Consider the following 26,163-nt stretch of genomic DNA (forward strand, 5'->3'; position numbering starts at 1 on the left):
TCCATGCGAGTATCTAAAATAAAGCAACAATCTTTGGCAAAGAAGCAGCATTTTTACTCATTAAAAACAGTTACACAGTTATTTATAGGCACAAAGTCATTAAAAACATTACATGGATCTTTAGTTACAGGATATAAAGGATACATAGTGTTTTAGTGATAGTGTATAGAACGCAGCAGCACGATACAGTCTGATGTCAACGGCCGGGCTGGGAAAAAAAAAACGGAAACCCTTCCTCGTTTGATCGCTCGGGTCCTTTTTGCAAATGCAGAAGCACCGTTCTGTTCAATACGTAACAGATTACCCCGGCCCACCCAACCTGGAAGGCATTGCGGGGCAGAAAAAGTGGTTGCTTGGTAGCTATTTTGCACCACGATCCGTCGTCTCGCGTTTTCTTCAAGACCTGGTCATGTTCTTGACCCCAAAGAAGAACGAACCCTCCGATGCGCCATCTCTTCTAGAAGAGGACCCTTGCAAGGTCCCCCGCCTTGGCTTTAACCTTAGGAAAGGTGGCGCTGATCTGCATGCGGGTGGCATGCCGCACGGTGGGAGAAAGCGGCGGTCGCGCAGGCTGTTGCGGACGGAGCAGGAAATCCAGACTGGCCGAGCTCATGGCGTAGAAGACATTCGCCGTTCCCGGGATAATTAGCTCTGTGGGGGTTAAATGGTGACACATTATATGACTGTGCGATATGTATAGAGTTATTCTGTGGGATGCAGACCTGGCATTGTGGTGCAGAAACGCAGGACTGGGTAAAAGTGATTAAATATGGCATTTGGGACACTGACCTTTGCCCCCCGGCAGTAGTTGCACTAGTTCATGCTGCCCCTGGGTGTCGATATGATGTTTCCTGAGAATTCGGTCAATAACCACGGGCGCCTTCTCCTGGCTGCTGATCTGTAATGCGGAATGATACGCGTTGTGATGTATAGAAATGGTTTGTGCCGTATGGAGCCCTGTCAGGTCTCGCACTCACCCGCGCACTCACCCGCACACTCTTGTACACGCTGTTCTCCTCGGCGGGCTCCACTCTTACACGGATGATGCGATGATCTCCTGTCGGGTCGGAAGATGCATGCAGATCCGCCGCGTGGTTCAGAGGGCCGCTGTTCTGCGACGCGGAGATTATGGTGCTGCCGCAGGAAGCCGAGCGCCTGTGCGTGCGACCCGCGGTGCCGGCGGACGGAAAACCTTTGAGAGTTTGCTTGGGAGACTCCAGGGTGTCGAGAGCCGGCACTGAGGGGCTCTTGTGCTGCTGTTGGTACAAAGAGAATAGTCTGATTTAGGCCATGCAGAAGTGCTGCGGGAGGTAGGAAGGATCCGGCGGAGATACCTGGCTAAGGCTGGGGGTCATCAGTCGCTCACAGGGTGAGTCCCAGGACACCAGGTGCAAGCCGGGGCCAAATGGAGCAACAATGGAGGCCAGAAGGCTGTAAAATTAAAAACGTGAATTGATTGTCGTCACAACGAGGTGCCTTCTCTAGCGAGAGGTATTTCCAAGTCAGTGACATCACTATATATTCCTGAATCACCCATTGAACTATACATCCTGCAGGGCCAGCTCAGCCCTTCTTGGAGGAGCCGTTCACTTAGGATGTCCCATGGGGAGATCCAGAGCCAGTCTGGGGAGGACCAGCCTGTACACCTGCCCGACCCACCAACTCCAGATCTGCCCGTGGCGGCACTTTAGTGAATACGTTATAGACGATCTCAGGCGTCCTGTGCATGCGCTGCCGTGTACATTCATACACTCACTCTGTGCAGTGCGTGATGATCACCGTCGGTCTCACAGGGGTTGTATTAGAAACCGTATCCTGAGTGGGCTCGATGTCACAGGACAGTCGGTAGCTGCAAAAGAAGAAAGGATGTGTTTCTGTGCAGGTGGAACATAGTACATGGAATGCACACGCATATACTGTACATATACATATAATAAAGCACTCATTCTTCATTAAAGCTGCTGTTCCACCTACTCTGCTGAATTGAGCTGTTGTCATGGGAACAGAAAAAAGGCTGCTTCTAACTTCTTGCACTGTTAGTAAGAAAGTTTGGAAACAGATTAAAGGGAGGGATAAAGAGAAAATGGGAGAGATGCGGGAAAAGGGAGAGAAAAAGAGAAGAGACGGGCAGAGAGAAAAGAAGTAATGAGAAAAAGATGAGTGATGGGGAGAAAGGAGGGAGATAATTAGAAAGGGGAGAGAGAGTGTTTGTGTTTCAAAGTGTTTGGGCAAGTGTGTCTAATGGCAAGTAAGTGTGTGACTTCAAGGGCAAGTGTAAGCCAGGATGTGTGTGTAAGGGCAAGTGTGAATGAGCATGTGTATGTATGTGTGTATGGCCAGGCGCTATAGTAAGTGTGCATGAATGAAGGGAATGAAGGTGTGTGTATAGAAACATATATAACGGCACCTCATTTAATTTATAAAACAAGCACTAAAAAAATCTAAAATTAAAGTTGCAGAAAGATCTATATTCAGTTATTATTCCAGAGATTCTTTTTTAACGTGTTTTAGGAATAAGGAATAGGATGTTGATATAAAGCCTCTGAGCCCGATATTTTCACAGCACGTGCACATGTATGATATAGACGTGTTTAATGCACGGGGTCCAGACTCTCACCTGTCGTCCTCGCTGATTGGCTGCAGTCTCCGGAACCAGCTTACAAATTGTGGGTCAGTATCAAAGCGATAGCCGAGGCAGACCGATTGCAGAAGACGTATATGTGAGAGAGACTCAAACTCCTGAGGAAAGGTGAGTGAGAAGGAGCGTCACGGAGGGACAGAGAGCTTTTGAATAAGAGGTGGAAGGGAGGGCCGGAGGGAACGGCAGCATTAACGGTAACGGTATTATCACCAATAATCACCAGGGACACGCAGCGTTGTCAACAATAATCCCCCACAACAGCTGGGGTGGCGTTTGTTATTAAACTAGGGAATGTTCCTGGAAATCTATGACTTTTGGCAGGTATACAAATATGGAAACAATGTAAAAGTTGGGTTTTAAAAACGGACTCACCTTTCTCCGCTTCTCGAAGTTTAGATATCCAGTCTGAAAACATGACAATCAGCGATTAGATCTCCACAGACTGAGCGGCAGCTCATTTATTATTCCCCACTCTATACACCCTCAGCCATCTGATGTTTGATCTGGATAGCAAGGTCACCATCACAAATCATGGGGCAAAAACCTAAAAAAAGCCCCCCATGCACTGTCCCAGCCCATGATCCTTTCACTGCCCTGCCCCCATTCTTGCAATGGAGACACCAGACCCCAATCCCTGACCCCCAGTCCCCACAAATGAGCCATCTGCACCCCAAATACAGCAAGGATCCAGACAGGGATAGCTGGCCACGAGGGCCCAGTCCCATGTAGCAGGCTGTGGGAGCCTCTGAGAGGGCCTGTGAACGATCAAAGTCTGGACCCCCTGCTTGCCTGGACCCCTGATGACAGAGCCAACTTTATTATTTTGTTACCCTATCCTTAATCTCATTTTTCATTTAAGGACAGACTTTTTAGTCTTACTAATTTAATAGTTTAATGCATGTTTAGTAGATAAAGCAATCAAAGTACCACCTTATATCTCCCACTTAAATAATAAAAAGGAACACTTAAAGGTCTGCAAGAATACAGAACCCATCTCAGACAGGACCCGACACGATGATGGGGTTTCTATCTATCTTACCTCTAGATGATCCCTGATGGCCGAGTCTAACATGACAAGGTCTGTAAGAAAGACCCCCAGGTATGGAATAACGCCCTGAGAAAACAATAAGGATCAAGAGACATTCTAGATTGTAAGCTCCTAGGAGCATCTTTTCTTTATTTAGATGATTATGCCCATTGTACCGCGCTGCAGAATATGCCGGCGCTGTAAAACATCAGTAACTAATGACGATACCTATTAGCCTATTCCGGGGATCGGTCATTAAGTGTAAGGGATGTAAGTAGAATATTAAAGAGAGATAAAAGCAGTCGATCGATATACAAAGTGATAAAGAGAGATAAGAATAATGGAGAAGTTTAACAGAGATAAGAGGAACGTGATAAAGAGAGATAAGAGGCAATTAGAGTACCCAAGGGTATGGGGGGGGTCTCTCACCGCTGCTCTTGGGTCTTTGGAGCGAGGGGGGTGTCTCTTAGAGGTCACTTCCGAGGAGTCCTGAGACTGCAGAGAGAGACAATTCAGAGACGGGAAAACCACGCTGTTTTACGATTCTATTCTACATTATTAGAGCGCTCGGTGTCTCACCTGGAACAGCAGCTCTCTCATTCGGGCGTAGTTGTCCTTCTCTGAGAAAACTTCGCTTATTTCCTGGTAACTGCGCTGGATCTCCCTGCGAGACATCCCCACCATGCCCCGTTATAACAAAGACAGCTCCCACAATGCTACCGCCATCATCGGACTGTCTAATCATTGTCTATTTATTTAGTGGATCGCTACCACAGTCACATGGGGGGGGCTGGCAACATTCCCGGGGGGGGGGGCAATTCCAGCCATGTGGTAATAATGCAGGTCAAAGCACATGGAAGCCAACATGGCCAACGTGTTCTATACGATCTGATCCACCACACAGGGACAGAAAATGAATGCAGAAAAACACATAGAGGGAGCACAGAAAGGATTCAGACAATGTGTAAATGCTTCCCAAAGCCCTTGTTATTCTAGACCTGGTGGCTGCATGTGGAATTTTTTTAACTCTTTGCTTCATATTCAAATGAACTACAGATAATTCATGTACTTTAATTAACTTGGTGGCTTGTTGGACCTCTTTAGCTCGCAGCCAATAATTCCAATTTTACCCCGTTTTTATACAGTATAGTGCCCGGAGGCTGGTTACCTGGAAGTCTCGGCCCACACTTTCTTTAGACGGTGGACGGCTGTGCTCTGTAAAGCTGAGATAATGGCGTAGACGGACGAAAAATTCCTGAGACTCCAGCACTCCTGAAGATTTAAAAAGGACCGTTAGGATCTGGGTTTTCCTACAGAGACATCTATGTACTCGGAGTCGAACATTGGAGGTCTGCTGACATATTGCTGTCAAGAGCACTCCGTCGAACTGACTGTCGAGGTCTAGCTGTTCTATTGAGCTTATCGAGGTTTTGAGTCAACTCGGCTACTCTTTGGAAGTCAGCACTCAGAGACAGATAGACAGTATGGCAAAGAGACAGAAAGAAACACGGACTAACATTTTGCCAGCTAGACAGCAAAGGAAGTTATGAGACATCTCTCTTTGCTCTCTTACCTCTGCCACCCTCACCCACTTCTCGATGACCCGGGCTCTCTGCTGAGGTCTGAGCTGGGGGTCTTTTACACAGGAGGATGTCACGGCCCCCGACAAACGGTTGAAGTGACGGACAGTCTCTTTGACGCTGTGACAGCGATCGCCCTGTTCTCCTCCTCTGCCTCTCCGAGACCACACCGATCCTAGGCATTCGTATGGGACAACCCGCAAGAAAAGTGTCTGCCAAAAGAACGAGGAACCCAAAGCTTTAGGGTTTTAACATTAATGACTATACAGTCTATATAAACCTCACTATAACCCCAGACCATATATCCCCTATACATATAATGCACACAACCCGGTAAGGGTGACTCCAAAAAATGGAGGACAGAAGAAAGAGGACCATGTGAAAGAAACAAAACAATAAAGAGCAGCCAGTTCTCTCACAGCTTCCATAGAGGTCAGTTGTTCCGCCACGTGTCCAGCCTGGAAGGCCAGGATGTCTAGTGGGTCGGAGGGACTTGTCTCTTCTGCCAGCGTGGGGAGAAGCTCTTGGTCCTCCTTCTGTTCCACGCTCAGCTCCTGCAGTTTTGCCACCAGGTTGGATTTCATCAGTTTCGAAAGGCACAGAGACAGACGCTTCCTCTTATCGGGGTCAAGGGAGGCAAAGTCCTCGGGATACTGAGACATCCAGCCACAGAAGAGACTGCTGATACTGGAAGAACATACGCATTACAGAACAGAAGTGAGAGGGATGAAAAGGAATTGGAGACTTCTGCCAAAGTCCGACAAATCTGGGGAGATGATACAGGCCAAGGCGGCAGAACGGAAGCCACATCCAGCACAATCCCAAGTACCGCTGATATATCCACAGGCCCCACCAGAGCGCAAGCGAACGGAACAGCCAATTGTACAGCGCTGTGGACTATGATGGTGCTATATAAACCAATAAATAATAATAACTCACTCATCATCTTTTCCACCATCTTCGCCTCTCGGTTTTTGAGCATCGCTCTCCAACCTGTAAATAGCAGACATCGCACATTAAGACTCTCTTGTAAACAAATGTATAGTGTATAGTTTACAAAAGAGTTTACATAAGTTTACAAGAGTTGAGAGGAGGGAATGAAAGGCAGGTGAGAGAGTGAGACTGTTAATGAACCACTAATGACAACGCAGAGATGCCCTGCCTGCTAATGGCATGTAGAGCGATGGGTTTCAATTACCCCAATTTATTAGTGATGACCTAGTTCTCTTTATTTCACATCAGACTGGAAAGCACTTGATTTCTCTTGACCATGCAGGCTGCGCACTTGTTATTATTACACAGATAAACGTACACACTCATCTACGCACCTGCCCAACAGTATATGCAGCACTTCGGCGGTGCTGGTGAAGGCACGGTACGTTGCAAGAAACGCTGGGATATAGGAAGTGTCCCCCAGGGTTCGGGCATCCAAAAGGTGGAGGACAATTCTTACCAGCGTGCCAGCCCGTAGAGCTAGCACTCTAACCGGAGTCTAAGGAGAAACAAGTGTAATTATTAACAACAACCACAAGCACGTAACAAAACATGGACCTTTAAACTAGACCCTCACAAAAACAGCGCCACCTAGAGGTAGTGAGAATAATACACCCAAAACACACATAATAGCCCGTGGGGGTCTGACTTGATGCGCACTTTACAACATTTCTGATGGCCAAAGGGGGACACTTTTGTTTTAGTGGTGGGGTTGGATGCATGGTTAGGCGGCCGGCCAGCCTTTAGTCAATAACCCACATGTTAATTTGTACACACCACCTATAAATCAATTTACACACATCCTGGCGCTGGAACAGTTGTGTTACCTGGTGTGTGCTTGTGGTGCGCAGGTACACACTATACACAACTCCGTCACGCTCCTCCTCTCCATCGTATTGCAAACTCTGCAACAAAACCATATCACAGCAATAAGCTGAGCCCTCCATACTGTGCCAAAAATACATGGATTGTCTCCAATTTACACACAATATGCGGTGTGTGGAGGACCTCAAAACATACGTTTAAAATAAAAAGTAGCATATTTTTAACCTCTTTCTTTTCTAAGTTATATTGGATATTGTTGGAGTTAGAACGTTATCCGTACTCCCATGGGACCATACAACGGAGGTCAACTGACCCATGGTGACTCTTCATACCCTGATCAGGTGTAGAACAAAGCATTGGGGTCATTTATTGGATCAAGTATTATCTTCTTGCTCCACATCATCCCATATCGTGTGCCCACCATAATCAAATCATCCTGATTTTAGTTTTAAGGATAGAAATACGTCCCACGTCCATGAACAAGGAATGATGGGTTGAAGTTCCAGGATGTCCTTCCGGGTTTGGACTTGGCCTGTTCTGGACCACTTTGTCCATCCTCTGCCTGCCTTTCTCATCAGCCACGAGGCAGGTGTTGGTAGGAAGGTCCTCGTTGGCTCATTTATACCCTCTCGTCTTCCGCCAAAGATCCATTGATTAAAACGATAACCATGCTCGGTATCTAAAGCTTGCAAACCGATCCAAAATGTCCATAGAGCAATAAAACTCCACTAAAATAATAAAACAAGAACCGGAGGAGCCAGCGATGCGTTGGAGACCACAAGCACATAAAAACATAATGTTCAAAAGCACACACGCGTGTACTGGACACGGAAACATGTCATGTGATACCATCACTTAGGGTCCAGCTGTGGGATATACATACTATTACTCACCTTGCCAGGTAGACAGTACCACGTTGTTTTGGAAGTGACACAGGGGACTCCCCGTGACACGCACAGATTGAGGGCCACATTCATAGAAGGGGAAGGGAGGGGAAGAGAAAGGGGGTGTTCAGAGACGAGGCGAAACGATGGGGGAGGATGGAATTAAAACGAGGGGGGAAAGGGCTGGGATAGAAGGAGCAGCAGGTGGGAGCGACAGGGAAGGTGAATCCATAGAGAAGAGGAAGAGGTGCGGGGGTCAGATTACAGGGGCAGAAAACAAAGGAAGGGAACGGCCAGGGGGCAGGTAACAGGTAGAATAGACAGCTGAGACGTCAGAGAGAGAGATCACATCTGGAACAGAGGCAGTCACAAGGAGATCTTATTCCTGGGATCCGGATTTGTCACTTCCTGAACTTCACGCTCACACATGGATACTCGCTACACGCCCTGCAGAACCGGTTTCTACGCGCATGTATAATTTACACATACCTAGTTCCCTCAAATACACGCCGCCAAGCAGCAGACGTTTCACGGGGCAGTCCCTACTATCCAAAGTGACCTGCATTCCAGGCGTCTATTTCAGATTCCGGCCCCCCGGAACCAGAGCAGGGATTTTAATGGGTTAATAGACGGTGCGACACATCTGTACTAGAAGACTTTCCACCAGTGGCTGTTTGTGGCTCTCCGGCATGAAAACATCCTGGATAGTGACTAATAAACACATGGGATTGGCAGGCTGTGGGTTAACCTTTTAAATGCCAGAGTTATTTTCAATGGGGATCCTCTACTATAGAAGCATAACTATTGCCCCTATCCAGATAGAATGACCCCTCTTCCGATGGGATTTTGCCCCCCCTGGCTGTCCTGTACATAACTACTCTATGGTGTTTATGTATAAAATGCAGTAAAGATACTATACAGAGCCGTAACATTCCACTGGTTGCCAAAAAAGTTTTTCATGTGTTTTTACCCCCACGGGTCAAGTTATTTTTTTATCTGAATGTACTTTGTTTGGCCGTAATGATAGCTATACAGTTGTTGCTATGGAAACACCAGCGGCATTATCACACAGCGTGATATTATACTGGAATGTACAGAGCGGCTGATGCAAAGAGACATTTCATATACCAAAAGCTGGATGCTAATCGTCATTAATGCTACATGATTTTACCGGTCCGAAAATCCTCACATATGTTCTCTATTCAATAAAAATACCGTTACGTGTATATATATATATATATATATATATATATATATATATATTTATACAGTGTATATATATTTATACAGTGTATATATATTTTATACAGCTGGATGGAAAGTATAGGCCTGCTTTTGTAAATTGCATTTACGAAAGTTAAGTTAAAAGCCCCAGGGAGGGGTAATTGCTTTGCAAGTTAAATAAAGCACGGCTCATGAGATTTGCGGATTGTGTTACGGGAGGGTGAGCCGGAGCTCCAACAGCTTTAAAAATCCAGGATTTGCCCCGCACCGTAAAGCTTTTGCTGCTGGCTGCAGCTTCCTCCGTCTAATCGGAGGTCTAAAAAAGCACCCGGCCTCTCCAGTTCATGCTCTCCCCTCTCCCAGCAAGGAGAGCTGGGCCGCTACCAATGACCGGCCTGCTACTGGGCTACGGGGTCTCTGTTAAGTGGGGCGACCCATCCCAGCCATAAAGAGCAAATCGGGCGTTTAGAGCTCAGAAAGAGCAAGGGTTTATTTTTTGTTTGTTTTAATCCGCTTTCTGTCGTTGCTGGCAAAGCATCAAAGTAAATGAAACATTTGAGCCGGATCTGTTTACCCTGGAAGATGGTAATTTCTAAAGAACCCCGAGAAAGATCCTTGCATTCGAAACGGGGGTTGTGTCTTTCTCCTTTCCTTTTCCTCTCTCTTTCTCTCTCTCCCTCTCTCTCTTTTCTTTCTCTCTCTGCAGTAAAGGTAACCTCTTTGTTTACCTATTTAAAGCTATGGAAATGGCAATCAATCTAATGCTCATCATCACAAATAATAACTTTACAGGGTCCCAAATCGTCCCTTTCTGGGGGGCCGGACGTGGTCACGTCCACCATGGCTCAGATTACGGTATATTCTAGTTTAGTGCGACTCCCACACTTTAGCATTCTCAGCCCGAGACCAAAGACGTCTTGATGCTCACCTCTGTCTGGGCTTCACGTGCCCTGTGCTCCCGCCTCGCCTCCTCCAACGCCCTCCTTAGCGTGCGCGGGATCATGTGTGTCAGCACACGCTAAACATAACAAGCCTGCCGTGGAAAAAAAAAACAATAGTCAATTGTGAATTGACGTCATACTGTGAAAACAATGACAGTATGACGTCATGGAACGGGCAAGCAGCGATCCTATCAAGAAGACACCTTCTGAAACGTTCCTCAAGAAACGATTCATCGACCAATGAACGAAAACTATGAGTTTCTGTGTCTTCTGTGAAAAAGCAGTTTTTAAAACAGGCAAACAGGATTAAAAAAAATATAATATAATGTAAAAATCTATAAAACAAATAAAATAAACAGATATATAATAATGAAATATTATGATTGATGATAACGAGTCTGTAGCATGAATGAGAATTTCGAAGCTCAGTGAGATGCCTTCTTTCTCTTGCTTTCCTCCCTTTCATGCAGACACTTAATAATTATAATTACGTTTTACGTTATTATTTTTACGTTTCTGGACCCATCATTAGGCAAAGGGTTGAATGTGCAACTATTGTCATTGAAAAAAACAATTTTTTGGCCGCCGTTTCTTATTTTGCAGGACTTTTACCTTTAGATGTATCGCCTATTGTATTGTCCAGAGCAACGCAGACACACAACATATATAAATACCACACTCACGGGGTTAACTATGGACACGGAAGCCAGCAGAGGCATGGAGCCCGGCTCTCTGGTACCGTTCCTTGCTGTAGATGACTTGGAGATATGTCTCAGATATGGAGGTGTCTAATTGTAACGAAAGGCGTCTCACTGAGGTACGAGGGGTCTCTTTGGTCTCTCCGTGGAACGGTCTTCTTCTGTTGTGTTTTGCTTCTCAGTCTAACGGTTGCGTTTTTTGGGCCAGTGGTAGAGGGGACATCTCGCAGGAGGTGGAGACGCCTCGCAGCTGAGAGAGCGAATACTTCACGTCTACAGACTCCTCTTTGGCCTCACCTTATCCTGAGGCTTGCGTCACATCCTCCGCTGCAGGAAGGAAGTCAGGAAATCTGTAAGCGTGCACTTCCTGGCTCGCGAGAATACACAGTAACTTTGTATCAGTCTAACCAAGACGTCACCTACAGTGGAACCATAACGTGACATTCTCTCACCAACGCAGCTGCAAACATGTAGACCATCAACATTAACACGTGCGAGCCTGTACATAATCACGGGAACATGCTAGGGGTAGCAAGATGGACCTCGTACCCTGTTTCGACCCCTTAATATTGCCCCTGCAACCATTTAGGGTAGATGTTACTCATAGACTTTATCACCACCAATTTAGGAGTCAGGACCTGGTAACACGAACCTTTTGCATTTCACTTCCAAGTATATATTCACTATGGACTCACAATTGGTTTGTTGGAACCGTCAACTTTATCGAGACCTTGACTTTGCAAGAGCAAAAGAGCCATAAAGCTCAAACACACCGTAAGCCTAGGATATATCTGAGGGTTTTGTGGAGAAATATGGCGGGTTTGAGACTGGGAATTATGGGAAGCAGTTGCTGGGTGACCAGGCAATGAGGCTACTGGCAATGTGTTGCCTGCAATGTCTCCTTTCGTAGCCCAACTGGTGTTTCTCCCGTAGCATTCTTGGAATTCCGTCATGTGAATGTTAACGTTACATTGTAGCACATTGTTTCCATGGAATGTATGTGAATAAACAAAATATATTCATGGAGATCAGGGCCGGACCAGGGGATGATTTGACGACCCTGGCACTTTAAGGCCAGCGATCGCCAAACGCGTGGCCGCTGACTGGATATGCGTGGCCCCACATTATGTTGTTATAGTCGCACAGTTTGTGGCCAGGCACATCCAGATGACAGCCACACACCACAGCTCCAGGTCTACTGCGAGGTGAGTATGGAGGGCTGTTGGCCGGGGCCCACGGGCCTATTCGTTGGGTCGCTGAGCTTCTCCATCTGGGTCAGGACCCGGTGAGTCAGGAGTACCTGGCTGGTATGGGTGATCGCACACGTATGAGTTGTATGGGAGTATAAACCAGCTCCCGGTACGTTCTCCCCGTCTGTCTAGACCGCCTAACGTGCCGTCTCATGTAACGAGGTGGAGCTCATGTCCTGGGGGAGCTGATATTAAAAGAATAATGTAATGTAACATACTGCGTGGGGTGCCCAGACGTGCCGAGAGCCTGGAGCTTGAGTGTCAGTCTCTATACCTCCACCATACCTCGGAAAGTAGCGCCAGTATAGAGAAGAATATATTGTTATTGGTCCTAAAGCAACACAGAACCTGCCGGCAGATCCGGCCCATTCGGCCCCGTCTAGTCTGCCTGTTTTTGCAGCTGTAAAAACTCAAACCTTAATCAGTCGCTGGTTTTGTCTTTAGGAGCCATACGCCTATCCCATGCATGTTTAAATCCCCTCATTGTATTAGCCTCTACCACTTCTGCTGGGAGGCTGCTCCACTTATCCATCCTCTCAGTAAAGTAAAACCTCCGTCCATTCCATCTAAGCCTCCGACCCGCTAGTGTTAGATTACGACCGCTTGTTTTAACACTTCTCCTCCTTTGAAGTAAACTTCTATACTTCTCTTTTTCCCAATCTCATTATTCTATTTATTCCTGATAATGATTAGGGCACCACCGCTGTATCAGCAAGTCATGCAGGGAATGATTTAGGAGATAGCCCAGAAACATGTATGTTACATATACTCCACCCCTCATTTATACTGCCTATAAGCGCTATATGTCTTTATTACGCTAGCATATAGATCAGTTTAATATCAGGGAGCCCTGCTGGCATGCACACAGACCCTATGCAGGGGCCTAGCATCTACACATGGCGCCATTATGGTCGCTGTGGCCCTCATGGGGCCCTCCGCTCTGCCAGGGGCCCATCATCATAGTCTTGTGGTCGGTCCCCCAGTACAAGGTGAGGCGAGAAGGCGCTGCAGAGAGACTTACCCAACCTGCGCGACATGGAGCCTGGATCTGCCAGCGATGGGGTTTTGCACCAACACACCGGTAAACAATCCAAAGGAGGACTCAGCGGCTGCCTCCTCACTAAGAAAGACGGACGATCAATCTTTCCTGTAATATGATTAAAATAAGTGCGTCTTTGGCAGGCAATCGGTGGGAGGGGAAGAAAGAGCCGTGGAAGTTTGGCACCGCAAGGCTTTAAATCATATATGGGTTATTAACAAGTCCTGCTTACCGTCCGCGATGACTCGGAAAAAGGCGACGCACTAAAGAATGAAGTAAAAAGAATAAATCGCGTTATAAATTCCGGTAAAGGACCGATGCTCCACACATGCCGATGGAAGCATCGAAGACCAAAGTCACGTTAAGCGTCTGGTCTCCGGGTGCCCTGGCGGAATCGGAATGTACATTGTAGGAGTTCGGAATGTTTGCTGGGTATGGGGGTATTGGAGGGTTCTACAGCCCTAAAACCCCCAATAACGTGGATAGAAACAGCAGGGAATGCACATATAGTTAAATTATGTAAATAAAATGCATCCTTCTTACTTAGTTACAGAAATCGCTATGAATAGATGATATAAGGCTCAGAAAAGCCCCGATCAATACCTCTAACCACAATGTCTGGGACAAAACTGTCCCTCCTGGTGAGATGCCCGCCGTGCCAGCTGGGGCAGAATGCTTGGTCTTTGGGCTCTTTGCATTAATTTCATATATAGCTGAGATGACATACATGGCACATATTACATATTACCCGTACCACACATGCCATACCGGCCAAAATTATCTGTGCAGCTAAGGGAAAGTGGAGGTGGTCGAGCGGTTTAGCGTGCCACAACACCGCTCCCGTGACCGTGACTTTCCCTCCGTGACCGGAGACCCGGAGCCGCGTCAGTTCACCGGAGTCTCCGGGAGAAACCCAGGGAGTTCCTGGATATAAGAAATGCCCAACACATCCGCCTACTGCGCTCACCTCTGGCACCACCTCCTGGTAACATTTGGAACAACAGTTTGTTTAGAACACGCTTCCCTGGAGGGGGCTGCAGCGCCACTTTTCCCCATAGTGGTGGGTTTTGGAACTTTCTTTCTAGCCTGCTTTACATGACATTGATTTATAAAGCGCCACCAGATTCCGTAGCGCTGTTTAGAATTATAAACATTATTTATATTACAATAAATCATTTTAAATTCCGCACAATGACAATATGGTACAAAAGGGAGCCATGAAAGTACATGACAGCGGATAAGTACGTTTTATTTTGGAAACTACACCACCAAAGGGGTAGTAGATAAGTGGAACAGCTTTCCATCCGCAGGTAATTTAAACATGATGGGATCAGCATATGACTATCCTGAACATAAAGCTACTCCGAGGACCAACCAGTCTTAACCCTTTCCTGCCTCTGCTGTTCATGCAATAAACTCAGCAGCATTGTAAGAATGTCAAGTATCTAGAGATCAAGGGGATACTCAAACACTCGAGGCGCGCCAGTCCGGCACGTTTACTGATGGCGACTATTTGCCAATAAGTGGGCTGGTGTAGGGTTGGTGTAGGGTTGCCAGTTTTAGGGAACCTTGCCCTATATGTACTGAAAGGCAAGGAAGCTTTACTGAGAGGGTGGTAGATAAATACAACAGCCTCCCAGCAGAAGTGGTAGAGGGTAATACAGTGAGGGTATTAAACACGCATTGGGATAGACATACGGCTCCCGAATCTAAGACGAGACCAACGACTGGTTAAGGTTTGAGTCTTTACAGCAGGAATAAATGGGCGACTAGATGGGGGCCGAACGGGGCCGATCTGCCGGCAGGTCTCTGAGCAACTCAGAAAACCTCAGAACTAACCTCGCCTGTTGCTTCGGATGCCGTTTGTTCTTTAGTCGTTCGCGCCACACGTACAAATTCCAGCTTTAATAAAAAAAAGTCCATAAAAGATTGTATTTAAAGCTCCTCCGCCGTCATATAACGCCTGCCGAGGACGCCATCTGAACTCACGCGCTTTCGGGGGATACTCGGCACTCCTGTACGCGGCGGCCGCAGCTTTCCTCCAAGAACTGGTCTTAAGAGCGGATTTGGAAGCCGGGAGGCAGGCGGGGACTAACCAGGCGAGGATGTCATGTATGTCAGGGGGTCATGTTACAGGTAATGAGAGCAGACACGTTCGCAAACACGGCTGACGGTTGACCACGCCAGTGGTTGGCGGGGCATGATAGGATTAGTTATAGTCCAGAAGCGTGGGTGTGCCTAGCCCACGTCAGGGCCTGAAGCTGGATAAGTATGATGGGAATTATAGTCCACAGAAGTTTAGGTGCCAGATATTGCAGTTCACTGGGATATAGGTGGATACACGGGGATATAGGGAGATATAGGTGGATACACGGGGATATAGGTGGATACACGGGGATATAGGGAGATATAGGTGGATAGTACACTGGGATATAGGTGGATACACGGGATATAGGGAGATATAGGTGGCTATAGAGAGATATAGGTGGATATAAGGGGGCTATAGATGGATACACGGGGATATAAGTGGATACACAGGGATATAGGGAGATATAGGGTGCTATACGGGGCTATAGGTGGATACACGGGGATATAGGTGGATATACAGGGATATAGGGAGATATAGGTGGATATAGGTAGATACACAGGGATATAGGTGGATACAGGGGGCTATAGGTGGATACAGGGGGATATAGGTGGATATACAGGGATATAGGGAGATATAGGTGGATATAGGGGGGTATAGGGGGATATAGGTGGATACACAGGGATATAGGTGGATACAGGGGGCTATAGGTGGATACAGGGGGATATAGGGTATTGGCGACTGGTGTCAATATGATAATACCTCTTTGTTCCTCCACTTCTTAATGCTGCTGGTCAAATCATTTTAATGGCGGTGGTCGTGACCTCCACGCGGATAGAATAATACAGACAGCACCACGATTTTCAAACAAGTTTTATTTTTTTGACCAAATGATTTCAATGACGGGAGCCGGATGCTGTTTTAAGGCATTTTTGCGTGAATTCAGTTAATTTATTCCTAAATATGAATAGACTTTTTTTTTTTTTCTTAAGCACACAGGGACGGGGGGGGGCACGAAAAGGAAATTGTAGGCAACGCTGGCAAAGTACAAGAGATGGCTGTCCTGTATGATAAAGGAATTAATGCATCCCCCGGAATTATACCTCAAAATCCTGTCACAGAGCCTCGAGTCGGCCCCATTGCGGGACTGTCCTGGGCTAAATCCGGGACACATGGTTACCCTACACCAGGTAGCCGAGAGCCTGTGTGTTTTTCCATCATCCTGATAACAGAGATAAGTCGTAACAATAAAGGCCCAAGATAAGTATCATAGAGATGACCAAACCATACTAAAGCTGACAGTTTGCCTTCATTGCTTCTCTGGGGAACTTTTTAGACCTCCAGCTCTTTATGATACAGGATGGGGAACTAAAAGATTTACCCGCCACATCCGCACCAGATAAACGCGCATAAATTATTAAGGATAAAATATATCCTCGGAAAAAAATAGACACGTCACATGATTAAAACGTTACATTAATCAATTTAGCATAAAAACATGTCTATATGTTGCACTTAGAACTGAAAACTATTTTTTTTTTTTAGATATTTAATTGAATATTCCTGCTTCCTATTTCACTTTTAATTTTAGAAGACAGGTTCTGGAGCTATTTTCTTTTTGGAAGTAAAATATGTTTCATTAAAAAAATATATATTTAAAACTAAGTTTTTTAAAATGTTGCCAAACACATAGAAAGTTTTTAAGCTTAATTGATTAATACGATTTTTTTCCTCTTCAAGTAAAAAGTCTGTTTTAAGTGCTAAAGCATGGTTGGGATTATTCCTTAAAAGAAAAAGACGTTTAAAACTTCTCTGATGATGTCATCGCCAGGGGAATCCAATGTTAAAAAAAGATTAATAGTAGCCTGTTTCCGAGCTTCCGGGCATTCTTTTATTCAGATTTGGCCTGAAATTAAAAATTTAGGGTCAGAAAAGTAAATAGAAGAGCATCTCGTGACATGACCCCCACCCTGAGACCCCCCACGAGATCCGCTTGGTCTTATACTGTGACAGTCTATATACCCCATGTTATGCTATCATCGATTGAGACAGACCCTCTGTCTGGTTTGGCATCTGTATCTACAATCTAAATGGCCACTATACCCATTCAATAGCAGAAGCTCCCCTGTCTGGCCGGCTGCTATAATTTTAGTTACCTTTGTGTCCTCCAGTCTCCTGAAGAGCTTAACTGAAAGAGAGAAAGGCAGTTAGTGGGAATTATTGACTAAACCACGAGTTCATTGAGGTTCCCTACAGCGTTAGGTTCTTCACCCTAATTCAGTAGCTCCTCTTAACTTGTGTGATCTTCTCTCACATTCTCACCTGTCCAATTAAGTAAGCTGAGAGCCCCGTACAGAGCAAGGGCCACCACGAACAGACACATCCCATCTTCAAAAGACAGCCCTGATAAACCTGTGGGTACAGAGACGGTCATGCAAAGAACATCCATGTGCCATGATATGAACCTTTTAGGTCTGCTGATGGCCAATGAAATCATCAGGCAATGGACGGTTTGCCCACCCCATGAGTTTTATAGCATGTAAGCGGAAGGTTGAACTCCCTTACCTGAAACACGGAGGGTACGTGAGCTCGTCAGCCCTTTGGGGGTGCTGACATGGCGGACGCGGCAGGAATAGCGAGCTCCGTGGAGTTCTGGGCTTGCGATGATGTCAAGGAACGCGGTGAGACTGAAGGTGCCGTCTTGTTTCTCAGCGTGTGGAGACAGAGAAACTCCAGGAACGAGGGACCAGTGACTCTCTCCTGGAAGCTGCACCAGGTACTCCACCGAGATTTCAAAGGGATGGAAGTGAGAGACCTCGCAGGTGAGTGTCAGCTTCTCACCCGAAGGGGCAAAGGGAGATTCAGGCAGAAAAGTGACCTGAGGAACGGCTGCGGGGAGCGAAACAAGGATAGAAACTATTAGAAAGAAGAGAGGTCGCTTAAAAAATCCCAAGTCAGTCCAAAGAACCCTGACACTTCTCTTTCCCACCAGTGTCTTGCTCTCCATCTATCCTCTGGCTGTCCCCTCCATCTTCTTATGTCTTAAATGAGTAAACTGAATCTTCCTTCTGCTCTCAAAATGTAAATCTAAATTCAGGTCCAAAAGCAACCTAGATTTTTGACAGCAGATCGGCCCCATTCGGCCCCCGTCTAGTCGCCCGTTTCACCTGCTGTAAAGACTCAAACCTTAATCAGTCGTTGGTCTTGTCTTAGATTTGGAAGCCATATGTCTATCCCATCTTTGTTTAAATGTCCTCACTGTATTAGCCTCTACCACTTCTGATGCAAGGCCGTTCTACTTATCTACCACCCTCTAAAGTCTGAGTCGTGATTGCTCAATTATTCATTTTTAATAATATTTTTCTCTATCGCTTCAATTGTCTCATAATTCCTTCCCTACAGGTTCTCTGTATATGTCTCACCTGTCACCTTCACTTGGATTTCTCTTTGCGCTCTCACATAGGGCAGGTAGACGGTGCACAGGAATGTTCCTTGGTCTTCAACGGTTACATTATCCAGTAAGAGAGACGCGTCTCCATGAGAGTGTAGGGCGGTGAAGTTCATCTTACAACTTGGACATTCCTCCTCGACGCGGTCTTGGTAACCGTCGTAAGCGTACAGAACCTTCCCTTCCCCTTCAGCTCGGTGCCGCCACTCCACTGCAAAACGGGCCTGCGGCCCTCGCCACACATCACAAGGCAGAGACGCTGGTTCACCAAGATGGGCATAGAAAGTCTTAGATGGGGAATGCACTACCAGAGACACTGCGGGGAGAGCGATGAACACAGAGATGTGGACCAATTGGACTGGTTGTAGACTTAGGATAGCCATATGTCTATCCCGTACATGTTTAAACAACTTTACTGTATTATTAATAACTAGTAGGGTAAAAAAGGAAATACGAGAGATAAGAAGACCATAGAAAGGGCATCGAGCAAATTTGGGTAAATGTCCGGTGGGCCAGTGCATAAGCCCACCACTCACCTCTTCTGTGGGCCATCAAAAGGTGAGAACAGGAGTAGAAGAAAGGGAATTGTAGACAATGACACTGACTTGAGCTAGAGGACATTTTTAATATGCCTCGTAAAATGTATTTTGGCCATGATGAAGACCATTCATGGTTTAAACATTGGTTCTTGAGTTAGTAATCAGTAGAGTTCTTTTTTTGTGACGAGAGAGCGCATGGTCTATTACTTTTTGTCCGGTACAGTGAAGCCATACCTGTCAGATGGTTCTTTTGGTCACCCAGCGGCCCAAGGACAACACTCAGAGTGTTTCCATCTGTCTTATCCATGACAGACAAGATGAACCAGGACCCGCCGAGGGACTGTGGGCTAAGTTGTTCCTCTGTGAGAGATAGCACCCATTTTATGGGCACCTCCTGCGGCAAAAGCTGCATCATCTCACAGGTGGATGGTGCAGTCGGCAACTTCCCGGAGGTATCTGATAAAATAGAGCGAGGTGAGGATGAAGGTTACCTTCGGAGATAGGAGTGGATGGAGGATGAGTGCAAAGTGACATCGCACGCCTTTAACTCTCATGGTAGGTTCACTCACCAGTCACATAGTACAGTAGGGTGCCTGGCTCCACGTTCACGGGAGGTTCTATCGTCAGACCGGAGAGGTCGGTCATCGCCAGTTGGACCGCAGTCCTCTGGATGGTACGAGGGGAGTTTTCTTTAATGACCTCCTCCACGAACCAGCAGGAGAAAGATCCGGCTTTGGTAGCTTGAAAGGTACCCAAGAGGACAGCTCCTGCGGGTAAGAGATGAAGGATCATTGATTTATACAGGTCCTCAGAGACGGGGGCCCTGCTAACACAAACGTATCTAGAACTGTTTATTATATATATGTAACCAGGTTCATCAGCAGCCCCCGCCAGTATATTCCCTGCCGATTACATTGTATTGCTTGGCTTTTCCGCACCATTGGGTTGGCTCTGAGGGTAATTTGGCATCAAGCATAAGGAACTGCCCCAGGCAGAGCATTATTTTTCTGTTTGCCCACCGGCTTCTAAAAAACACTAGTGACCCTCCTGGGCACTTTAGGAACCCCCCCCCCGCCTTGTTCTAGATTTTTCTATCAGTTCATCCAAAATGAAAGCGTCCAGGAAAGTCCCTATATTTCCGGGAGGGGGGGCAGGTACAGTCACAATGCCCCACGGAGGCCAAAGTGAGCAGCTCATCAAACGTAGGTTATGGACGACTGCGGCTGGATAACTAAACGGTGATATCAGGAAACGTTTACTATCGGCACAGAATAAAAGTGAAATTAAAAGCAGGGGGAGAGAGTGAAAGAGACGCGAAAGCCTCCTGCAGGGTAATTCCGGGAAGATATACTACGGCGCTGTATATAACAATTCTATACGGTGTGCTCAGCCCAAACCCCAAATCCCATCAGCCCGAGGAGGACACAGAACCCCAAATCCCATCAGCCCGGGGAGGACACAGGCTATGGATAGGGTGAGGGGATTGAAGGGCCGGAATTGCAGCCACATTCAGTCCGGATATAACTTAAAAACACCCTATAAAATATTACCGGCCCATGGCATCAGAAACCGGACACAGACGCGCTCCATGACCCGGCTAAACTGCACACGAATCCCCGACAAAGACCCCCAAAACACCCTCACCCAACAAAACACTTTGTGCAAACTGCCCCCCAGACAACAGGAGGTCCGGGCCCTGTCACACCCGGTGTCAGCCCCCGTTACAGAGGTTCGCATAGCGACTGGGGTAATTATTAGGGTACAATGTGGGGTCAACTAGGAGGTAGGGTCCTATATGAGTCCTCGCCTAGGGACAGGGGGCATCTGAATGTCAGGGGAGACGGGGCAAAGACCAGGTGCGGATCAGGGAGCGGGTGCGTGGGGGGATAGTGGATCAACTTAGGGCCCTGGCTCCACACGTTTGGACCCCGAGTACCCATATTACAGGGCCCTTCCTTCAGAACAACACATCTGCATTCAACATAGAGAAGTGGGGGCACACTGAGTGGGCCCCGTATGGATGTGCTGGTGGGCCCCTGTAACAGTGGCCCTGGGCACTTACCCAACAGTGAAAAAAGACACCGGTTGTAAATGACGAAGCCGGTCATGCTGAGACGTGTCTGGTGACGGCCGTTGTAGGATGGCTGTTGGGGGGCACACTTGTGGGGGGCACACGCCTGGGTTCCGGCCCCCTTTGTTCTCTTGTGCTGGGATCTGACCGCCTTGGCTGTGAGCTGCGTTATTTTGTCTCGAGTCTCTTTCACTTTCGCTTTCCTGACAGTCGTCTCTGTGCCAGAAACATTGTAACCACGCTGGAAGCAACATAATTACACAAACAGTAACCCTTTAAGGGTTAACACTGAAAATACAGGAAACGGGTTTTTCTACAAAAACAGGATTATACAGAAGCGATTCAACGAGCTTTCCAGTTACATGCAGTAGCGGTTGTGTTTGCTTTTAGTTACACTACAACTCTCATTAACCCCTTAATGACAAAATGCATTGTTTTCAATGGGTTTAGGGACCGCTCATTGTCCTTAAGAGGTTAATTTTACCCCCCCCCCCGAGGCTCATCCCCCCCCCGCGAGGGGGCAATGATTGTATACAATGATCTAAAGTCAATCTATTTACAAGCGATCAGCTCTACGGAAAGTGTTGCTTTATAAATAAACCAGTGATATGATATATATATATATATAGGTGTAATGTAAGGAAGAAGAGGTGAGTGGTTTTATGGTGGTAGATTAATGGAACAGCCTCCCAGCAGATGTGGTAGCGGTTAATATAGTGGGGAAATTTAAACACGCATGGGAGATACGGCTCCTGAATCTAAGACAAGACAAACGACTGATTAAGGTTTGAGTCTTCACAGCAGGAATAAGGGGTTGACCAGACGGGCCGAATGGGGCCGATCTGTCTGATCCTCTGTTTCGAAGTATATTCTTGTATTGGTTTTGTAGATATGGCACACATTGTGAGCGAGTATATTAGAGGCAAAGTGTGAAATCACACACTTTACACATTACTTATAACGCAGAGAATAACACAATATCATTTATTGGAATTCGTTCGTTGCATCGCATTCCTTCTTATCCGAAAGCCACATCGTCCCGCAGCCGGCCGGCCATTGCATGGAGGTATTTGCCGGTACTGGCCCGGTACTTCCACCTGTCACCATACACTCATTATTGCGTCATACAAAACATGATACAAACATGCGCAGCCCGTTGATAACCTTTATTTGAAACAACACACAATATTCCAGGTAAAACATACTTTATTCTAACAAGCCAAACAGTAATTAGTCACCTTAACGAGGCCGGTGCCCGCTTACTACAATAAATAATGGCATAGAAAACATACGGAGAGCCATCATATACACCAGAGATTATATACACACACACGCGTGCAGATATGTATGCAAAGCCCGTCTGTGTCTCCTACCCCCACCTTCTCCGTCTCATGTATGTGAACAATCAACACTCTCCCTATATATATATATATATATATATATATCTATATACACATGTACTATCTATACCTACACGCTTGCATGTGACATTTCTACGTGTAACTAAACACGTATGTTGACATACATAATATATACACCCTGATGTGCATGTGAAACTTTGATACATTTTGCTTCTGCAACAAAAGATGATTTATGATTTTAAAAAAATGTTCTTAAAGGGACAGTCCGGCCATCGTATGTACTTTAATGCACATGATAGCCGAGAGGTCCCTTTAAATTTACATGGTGACCCCCCCATACAAATGCATGGAGGGGGGGAACTGCAGAAAGTACTTCTTTGGTGAGGCTGCCTGGGACATTAAACTGTCCCTTTGATGTGGATTTGAATTTATTTACATTTATTATTATCTCAATATTTTGTTGTTAAAAATATAGAAGCTTAGAACATGTCGGCAGATCAGATCAGTATTACTGACATCAGTCCTAATGATTTACTCCCAAAAATTATAATCTTATTGATATCTTATCAGGGGGACAGGAACTGATCCGTTGTTGTTTGTAAAGTTTTTTTAAATGCTTGTAAATAAGGGGTTAAGGAGACACATCGGGCACTTTAATGCATCGAAGGCATGTGATGGTCGGAGCGGCCCTTTAATCATTTGGTGGCTGCTGTATACGGGTCACGCTGCTGAAAATGATTACCCATCAGCAAACAGCGGAGAGCACAAAGGGTTAATATTCACTACACTTTATGGCAATGTAACCGTCTCCTCCAATACAGGTTATTTACATACACCAGCGGCATTAATTCTGGGGGACCCCACTCATTATATATATATATATATATATATATATATATATATATATATATATATATATATATATATATATATATATACACACACACACACACACACACACACAGACATATATATATAATATACATTTATACATACACACATCCTGTCGGTTTACATATGGGTATATATAAGACCGGATGAGTGCGCACTCGGTTCTCTCAGTATATATATATATATATATATATATATATATATACACATAGATCATTCTAGAACACACAATGTATGTACAAATCTCCATGAAAAAAATAAATATATATCACACTCACGTGCATCGCATCCACTACTACCTGCAGAGGATATATAAATATATCTGGCATACAACTCTAATCATATCGTATATGTCTACAAAATCAGTGTGCGCGTAGGAGGTATACAAACGCAGTATATTATTAGTGTATAGAATGGGGTAAAAAGTGCACTAAATCAAACATTTATATTCAAATAATAATAACACATAATATACATTATTATAATAAAGAAGGGTATAGGTAGCCAAAAGAATTGGAGTAGCCAAAAGGCATCTACAAAACCCAGCACTTAGTGTCAGCTTTGGGCCAAAAAGGTGCCTGAGAGTCTTGGGATTTGTAGTTAAGGAGCAGCCGGGCTCGTACCGGTTGGCATTTGCAGTGCTGCCATCTAGTGGCCGGTTTTCAGACATCCCCGGTGCCCATCCGCTTCTAGATACCTGGGCGACTCAGCCCGAGTGTCTCTGTTACCTCCGATTGCTTCTCTCCTGATGGACTTCAAGGTCCTATAGAGCGAGGTGAACCCTGCAGCTCTTAGCATCGGGCGCTCTGGGGCCTTCCGAGTCCTAGGGAGATGATGCCGAGGCTGCTTTAGTGAATGCCCAGTTTAACAGAAACTTTAGTTGGCACACAAAGGGTCCCTTAGAGTAATTTGGTTCCCGTGCACCAGCGCGTTGGTTAAAAACGCTCAATAGCTTTCATTGGGGGGGCTGTAGGACCTCCATCCCTGCCCTGGGCACATGACCCCTGGTTACGCTAACTTTTCTATATCTGAACCCCTCTCATATAATACCAAATTAAAAGATATTTTCACAAATAGTTAAAACTGGCCACAAACCAGGAGGTGGTGTTACCGAGGGAAACGAGGGGAGGGGGTCGGCTGGTCTTTAAAATGTAATAAAATTAAAATATATATATATATTTCTCTGTTTAGCTTCATTATACAAGACTGTCAGTTATGTTTAAGTGACCACCTTACATACGCTTACATACGGAAAACAGGATAACTTAAGCTATCCACAACGCCTTCTTTCAGATAACCACGAGTCACACGATAAAAACAGTACAAACAAAAACAGCTACAAAAAAAAAAGGATAAAAAAACGCATTATTTTCCCATGGATGGTAAACTAAATAATAAAAGTCATAAAAAAGCATGGGGATCGTCCCTGCATGCCGACGAGCTTATCTAACGACAGAGCAGCTGCCAGCATACAGCCCCCCCCTGTTGGTTACCATGGAAACCGGCAGATACAATACGATGCTACTTATCCATACAGCAGGGATCAGATTTTTTCCCTCTTTACAGAGATGACGTTAACTGGTCACAAAGCAGCTTGCAGGGATATCTTCCGGGTGTAACGCCCGAGACTTTACCCGTGGCAGAAAAGAAGGGACAAGGCTGTCGGGGTGGAGAGGGGGCAGTTAGAGGGCTACGGCATTTTAGCTACATGGTCCTTTGGCACTCAAATATGCCCCTTCCACACTGGATTCCTACATCCACAAATTTCAATCTGCCCCCAGACCTGCACTTTTATTCTCATACATAAAACCGAAGCGTATATGGGTAATTGTGTATATGTATATATATATATATATATATATATATATATATATATATATATATATATATATCACACGTTTAAAAGAAGAATACATCACACCATGTCCTGGGGATTAAAATGTATTTATCTCCCGTTTCTAAAAAAATATTTAAAAGGGTGTAAAAGAGCCCACGCTTCTACCACGACACTAGTGTTATTAATGTTTGCTACAATACACGGGGTTATCTTCCATCAGAGTGCGTAATATGGAAACCCCAATGCAGGGTGACCTGGCGCCCCAGAAGCGAGACCCTCCTTAATCAGTCGCCTTACATGACCCCCCGAGTTACCCGCTTCTCATCGATCAACGCGTTCAGATAAAAAAAATGCCTAACCTTATATTCCTGAACGTTGAACCTTCCAACTTCCCTGCGTAATAATAATAATAATAATAATAATAATAACACGAAGTTCCCTTTCCTGCACGGGAATGCGATCATACATCATTGAGATCATAGTAATGTCTGGCAGTGTACACGACATATACATATATGCAAACCGTGTGTGTGTACATACAGGATACAGTTACAGAATCAGCGTCCGTCCGGCAGCTTAAACGGAAGAAAGGAAATCTACGTAAAGGGGGTAAGAATAGAAAGGGAAGCCGAGCGTGAAAGCGAAGACGCGGCCGGCGTAGCGTGAAGAGTCTTCTAACTGAACGTAAGAGCTGTACAGCGGCTGCGTTACCTTCACAGCCTTCAGTAAGTACCTTATTGCCCTACGGGGGGGGGCTCTGCCCGCCATCAGATAAATACACATGAATACGGACTGCGTTGGGGTATTACCGCCACCTGCCGACAACGG

At 45.8% G+C, this 26,163-nt stretch overlaps 2 protein-coding genes across 5 annotated transcripts; both read right to left on the bottom strand.

Annotated features, from left to right (window-relative positions):
• Positions 1–32: 32 nt before the first annotated feature.
• On the bottom strand, positions 33–15,003 carry RGL2 (ral guanine nucleotide dissociation stimulator like 2). Of its 4 annotated transcripts, none has more exons than XM_053472726.1 (19): positions 14,942–15,003; positions 10,799–11,140; positions 10,103–10,207; positions 7,069–7,146; positions 6,577–6,740; positions 6,188–6,241; positions 5,668–5,935; positions 5,242–5,460; positions 4,837–4,940; positions 4,248–4,332; positions 4,098–4,163; positions 3,681–3,755; positions 3,014–3,046; positions 2,618–2,739; positions 1,757–1,849; positions 1,335–1,431; positions 990–1,256; positions 790–898; positions 33–651 (listed from the first exon to the last, which is right to left on the bottom strand). In XM_053472726.1, exons 3-19 carry the CDS (start codon positions 10,175–10,177, stop codon positions 458–460), a joined length of 2,103 nt encoding a protein of 700 aa, XP_053328701.1. In that variant the 5' UTR covers positions 10,178–10,207; positions 10,799–11,140; positions 14,942–15,003; the 3' UTR covers positions 33–457. The 4 variants fall into 4 exon arrangements, with proteins under 4 accessions (XP_053328701.1, XP_053328699.1, XP_053328698.1 ...); XM_053472724.1 differs by having other exon boundaries at positions 978–1,256; XM_053472723.1 differs by lacking the exons at positions 10,103–10,207; positions 10,799–11,140; positions 14,942–15,003 and adding an exon at positions 7,960–8,351 and having other exon boundaries at positions 978–1,256.
• A 1,840-nt stretch (positions 15,004–16,843) lies between these two features.
• TAPBP (TAP binding protein) lies at positions 16,844–21,357 on the bottom strand. Its single transcript, XM_053472737.1, has 8 exons — positions 21,238–21,357; positions 19,745–19,942; positions 19,410–19,631; positions 18,611–18,952; positions 17,754–18,077; positions 17,511–17,600; positions 17,345–17,376; positions 16,844–17,094 (listed from the first exon to the last, which is right to left on the bottom strand). Exons 1-8 carry the CDS (start codon positions 21,281–21,283, stop codon positions 17,080–17,082), a joined length of 1,269 nt encoding a protein of 422 aa, XP_053328712.1. The 5' UTR covers positions 21,284–21,357; the 3' UTR covers positions 16,844–17,079.
• Positions 21,358–26,163: the final 4,806 nt, after the last annotated feature.

Source organism: Spea bombifrons, chromosome 8 (assembly GCF_027358695.1).
Source record: "Spea bombifrons isolate aSpeBom1 chromosome 8, aSpeBom1.2.pri, whole genome shotgun sequence".
Lineage (NCBI taxonomy): Eukaryota > Metazoa > Chordata > Amphibia > Anura > Pelobatidae > Spea > Spea bombifrons.

What these genes read in the sequence shown, in the direction of transcription:
- RGL2 (XM_053472723.1), bottom strand. Translation starts at nt 8,043, where the DNA reads ATGAATGTGGCCCTCAATCTGTGCGTGTCACGGGGAGTCCCCTGTGTC. An exon ending in GCACCACAAGCACACACCAG is followed by an intron (nt 6,741 to 7,068) that starts GTAACACAACTG and finishes GTTTCTCCTTAG; the next exon opens with ACTCCGGTTAGAGTGCTAGC. An exon ending in ACTACTGCCGGGGGGCAAAG is followed by an intron (nt 652 to 789) that starts GTCAGTGTCCCA and finishes TAACCCCCACAG; the next exon opens with AGCTAATTATCCCGGGAACG.
- TAPBP (XM_053472737.1), bottom strand. Translation starts at nt 21,283, where the DNA reads ATGACCGGCTTCGTCATTTACAACCGGTGTCTTTTTTCACTGTTGG. An exon ending in GTGTCTTTTTTCACTGTTGG is followed by an intron (nt 19,943 to 21,237) that starts GTAAGTGCCCAG and finishes TCTTACCCGCAG; the next exon opens with GAGCTGTCCTCTTGGGTACC. An exon ending in CAGCTTACTTAATTGGACAG is followed by an intron (nt 17,377 to 17,510) that starts GTGAGAATGTGA and finishes TCTCTCTTTCAG; the next exon opens with TTAAGCTCTTCAGGAGACTG.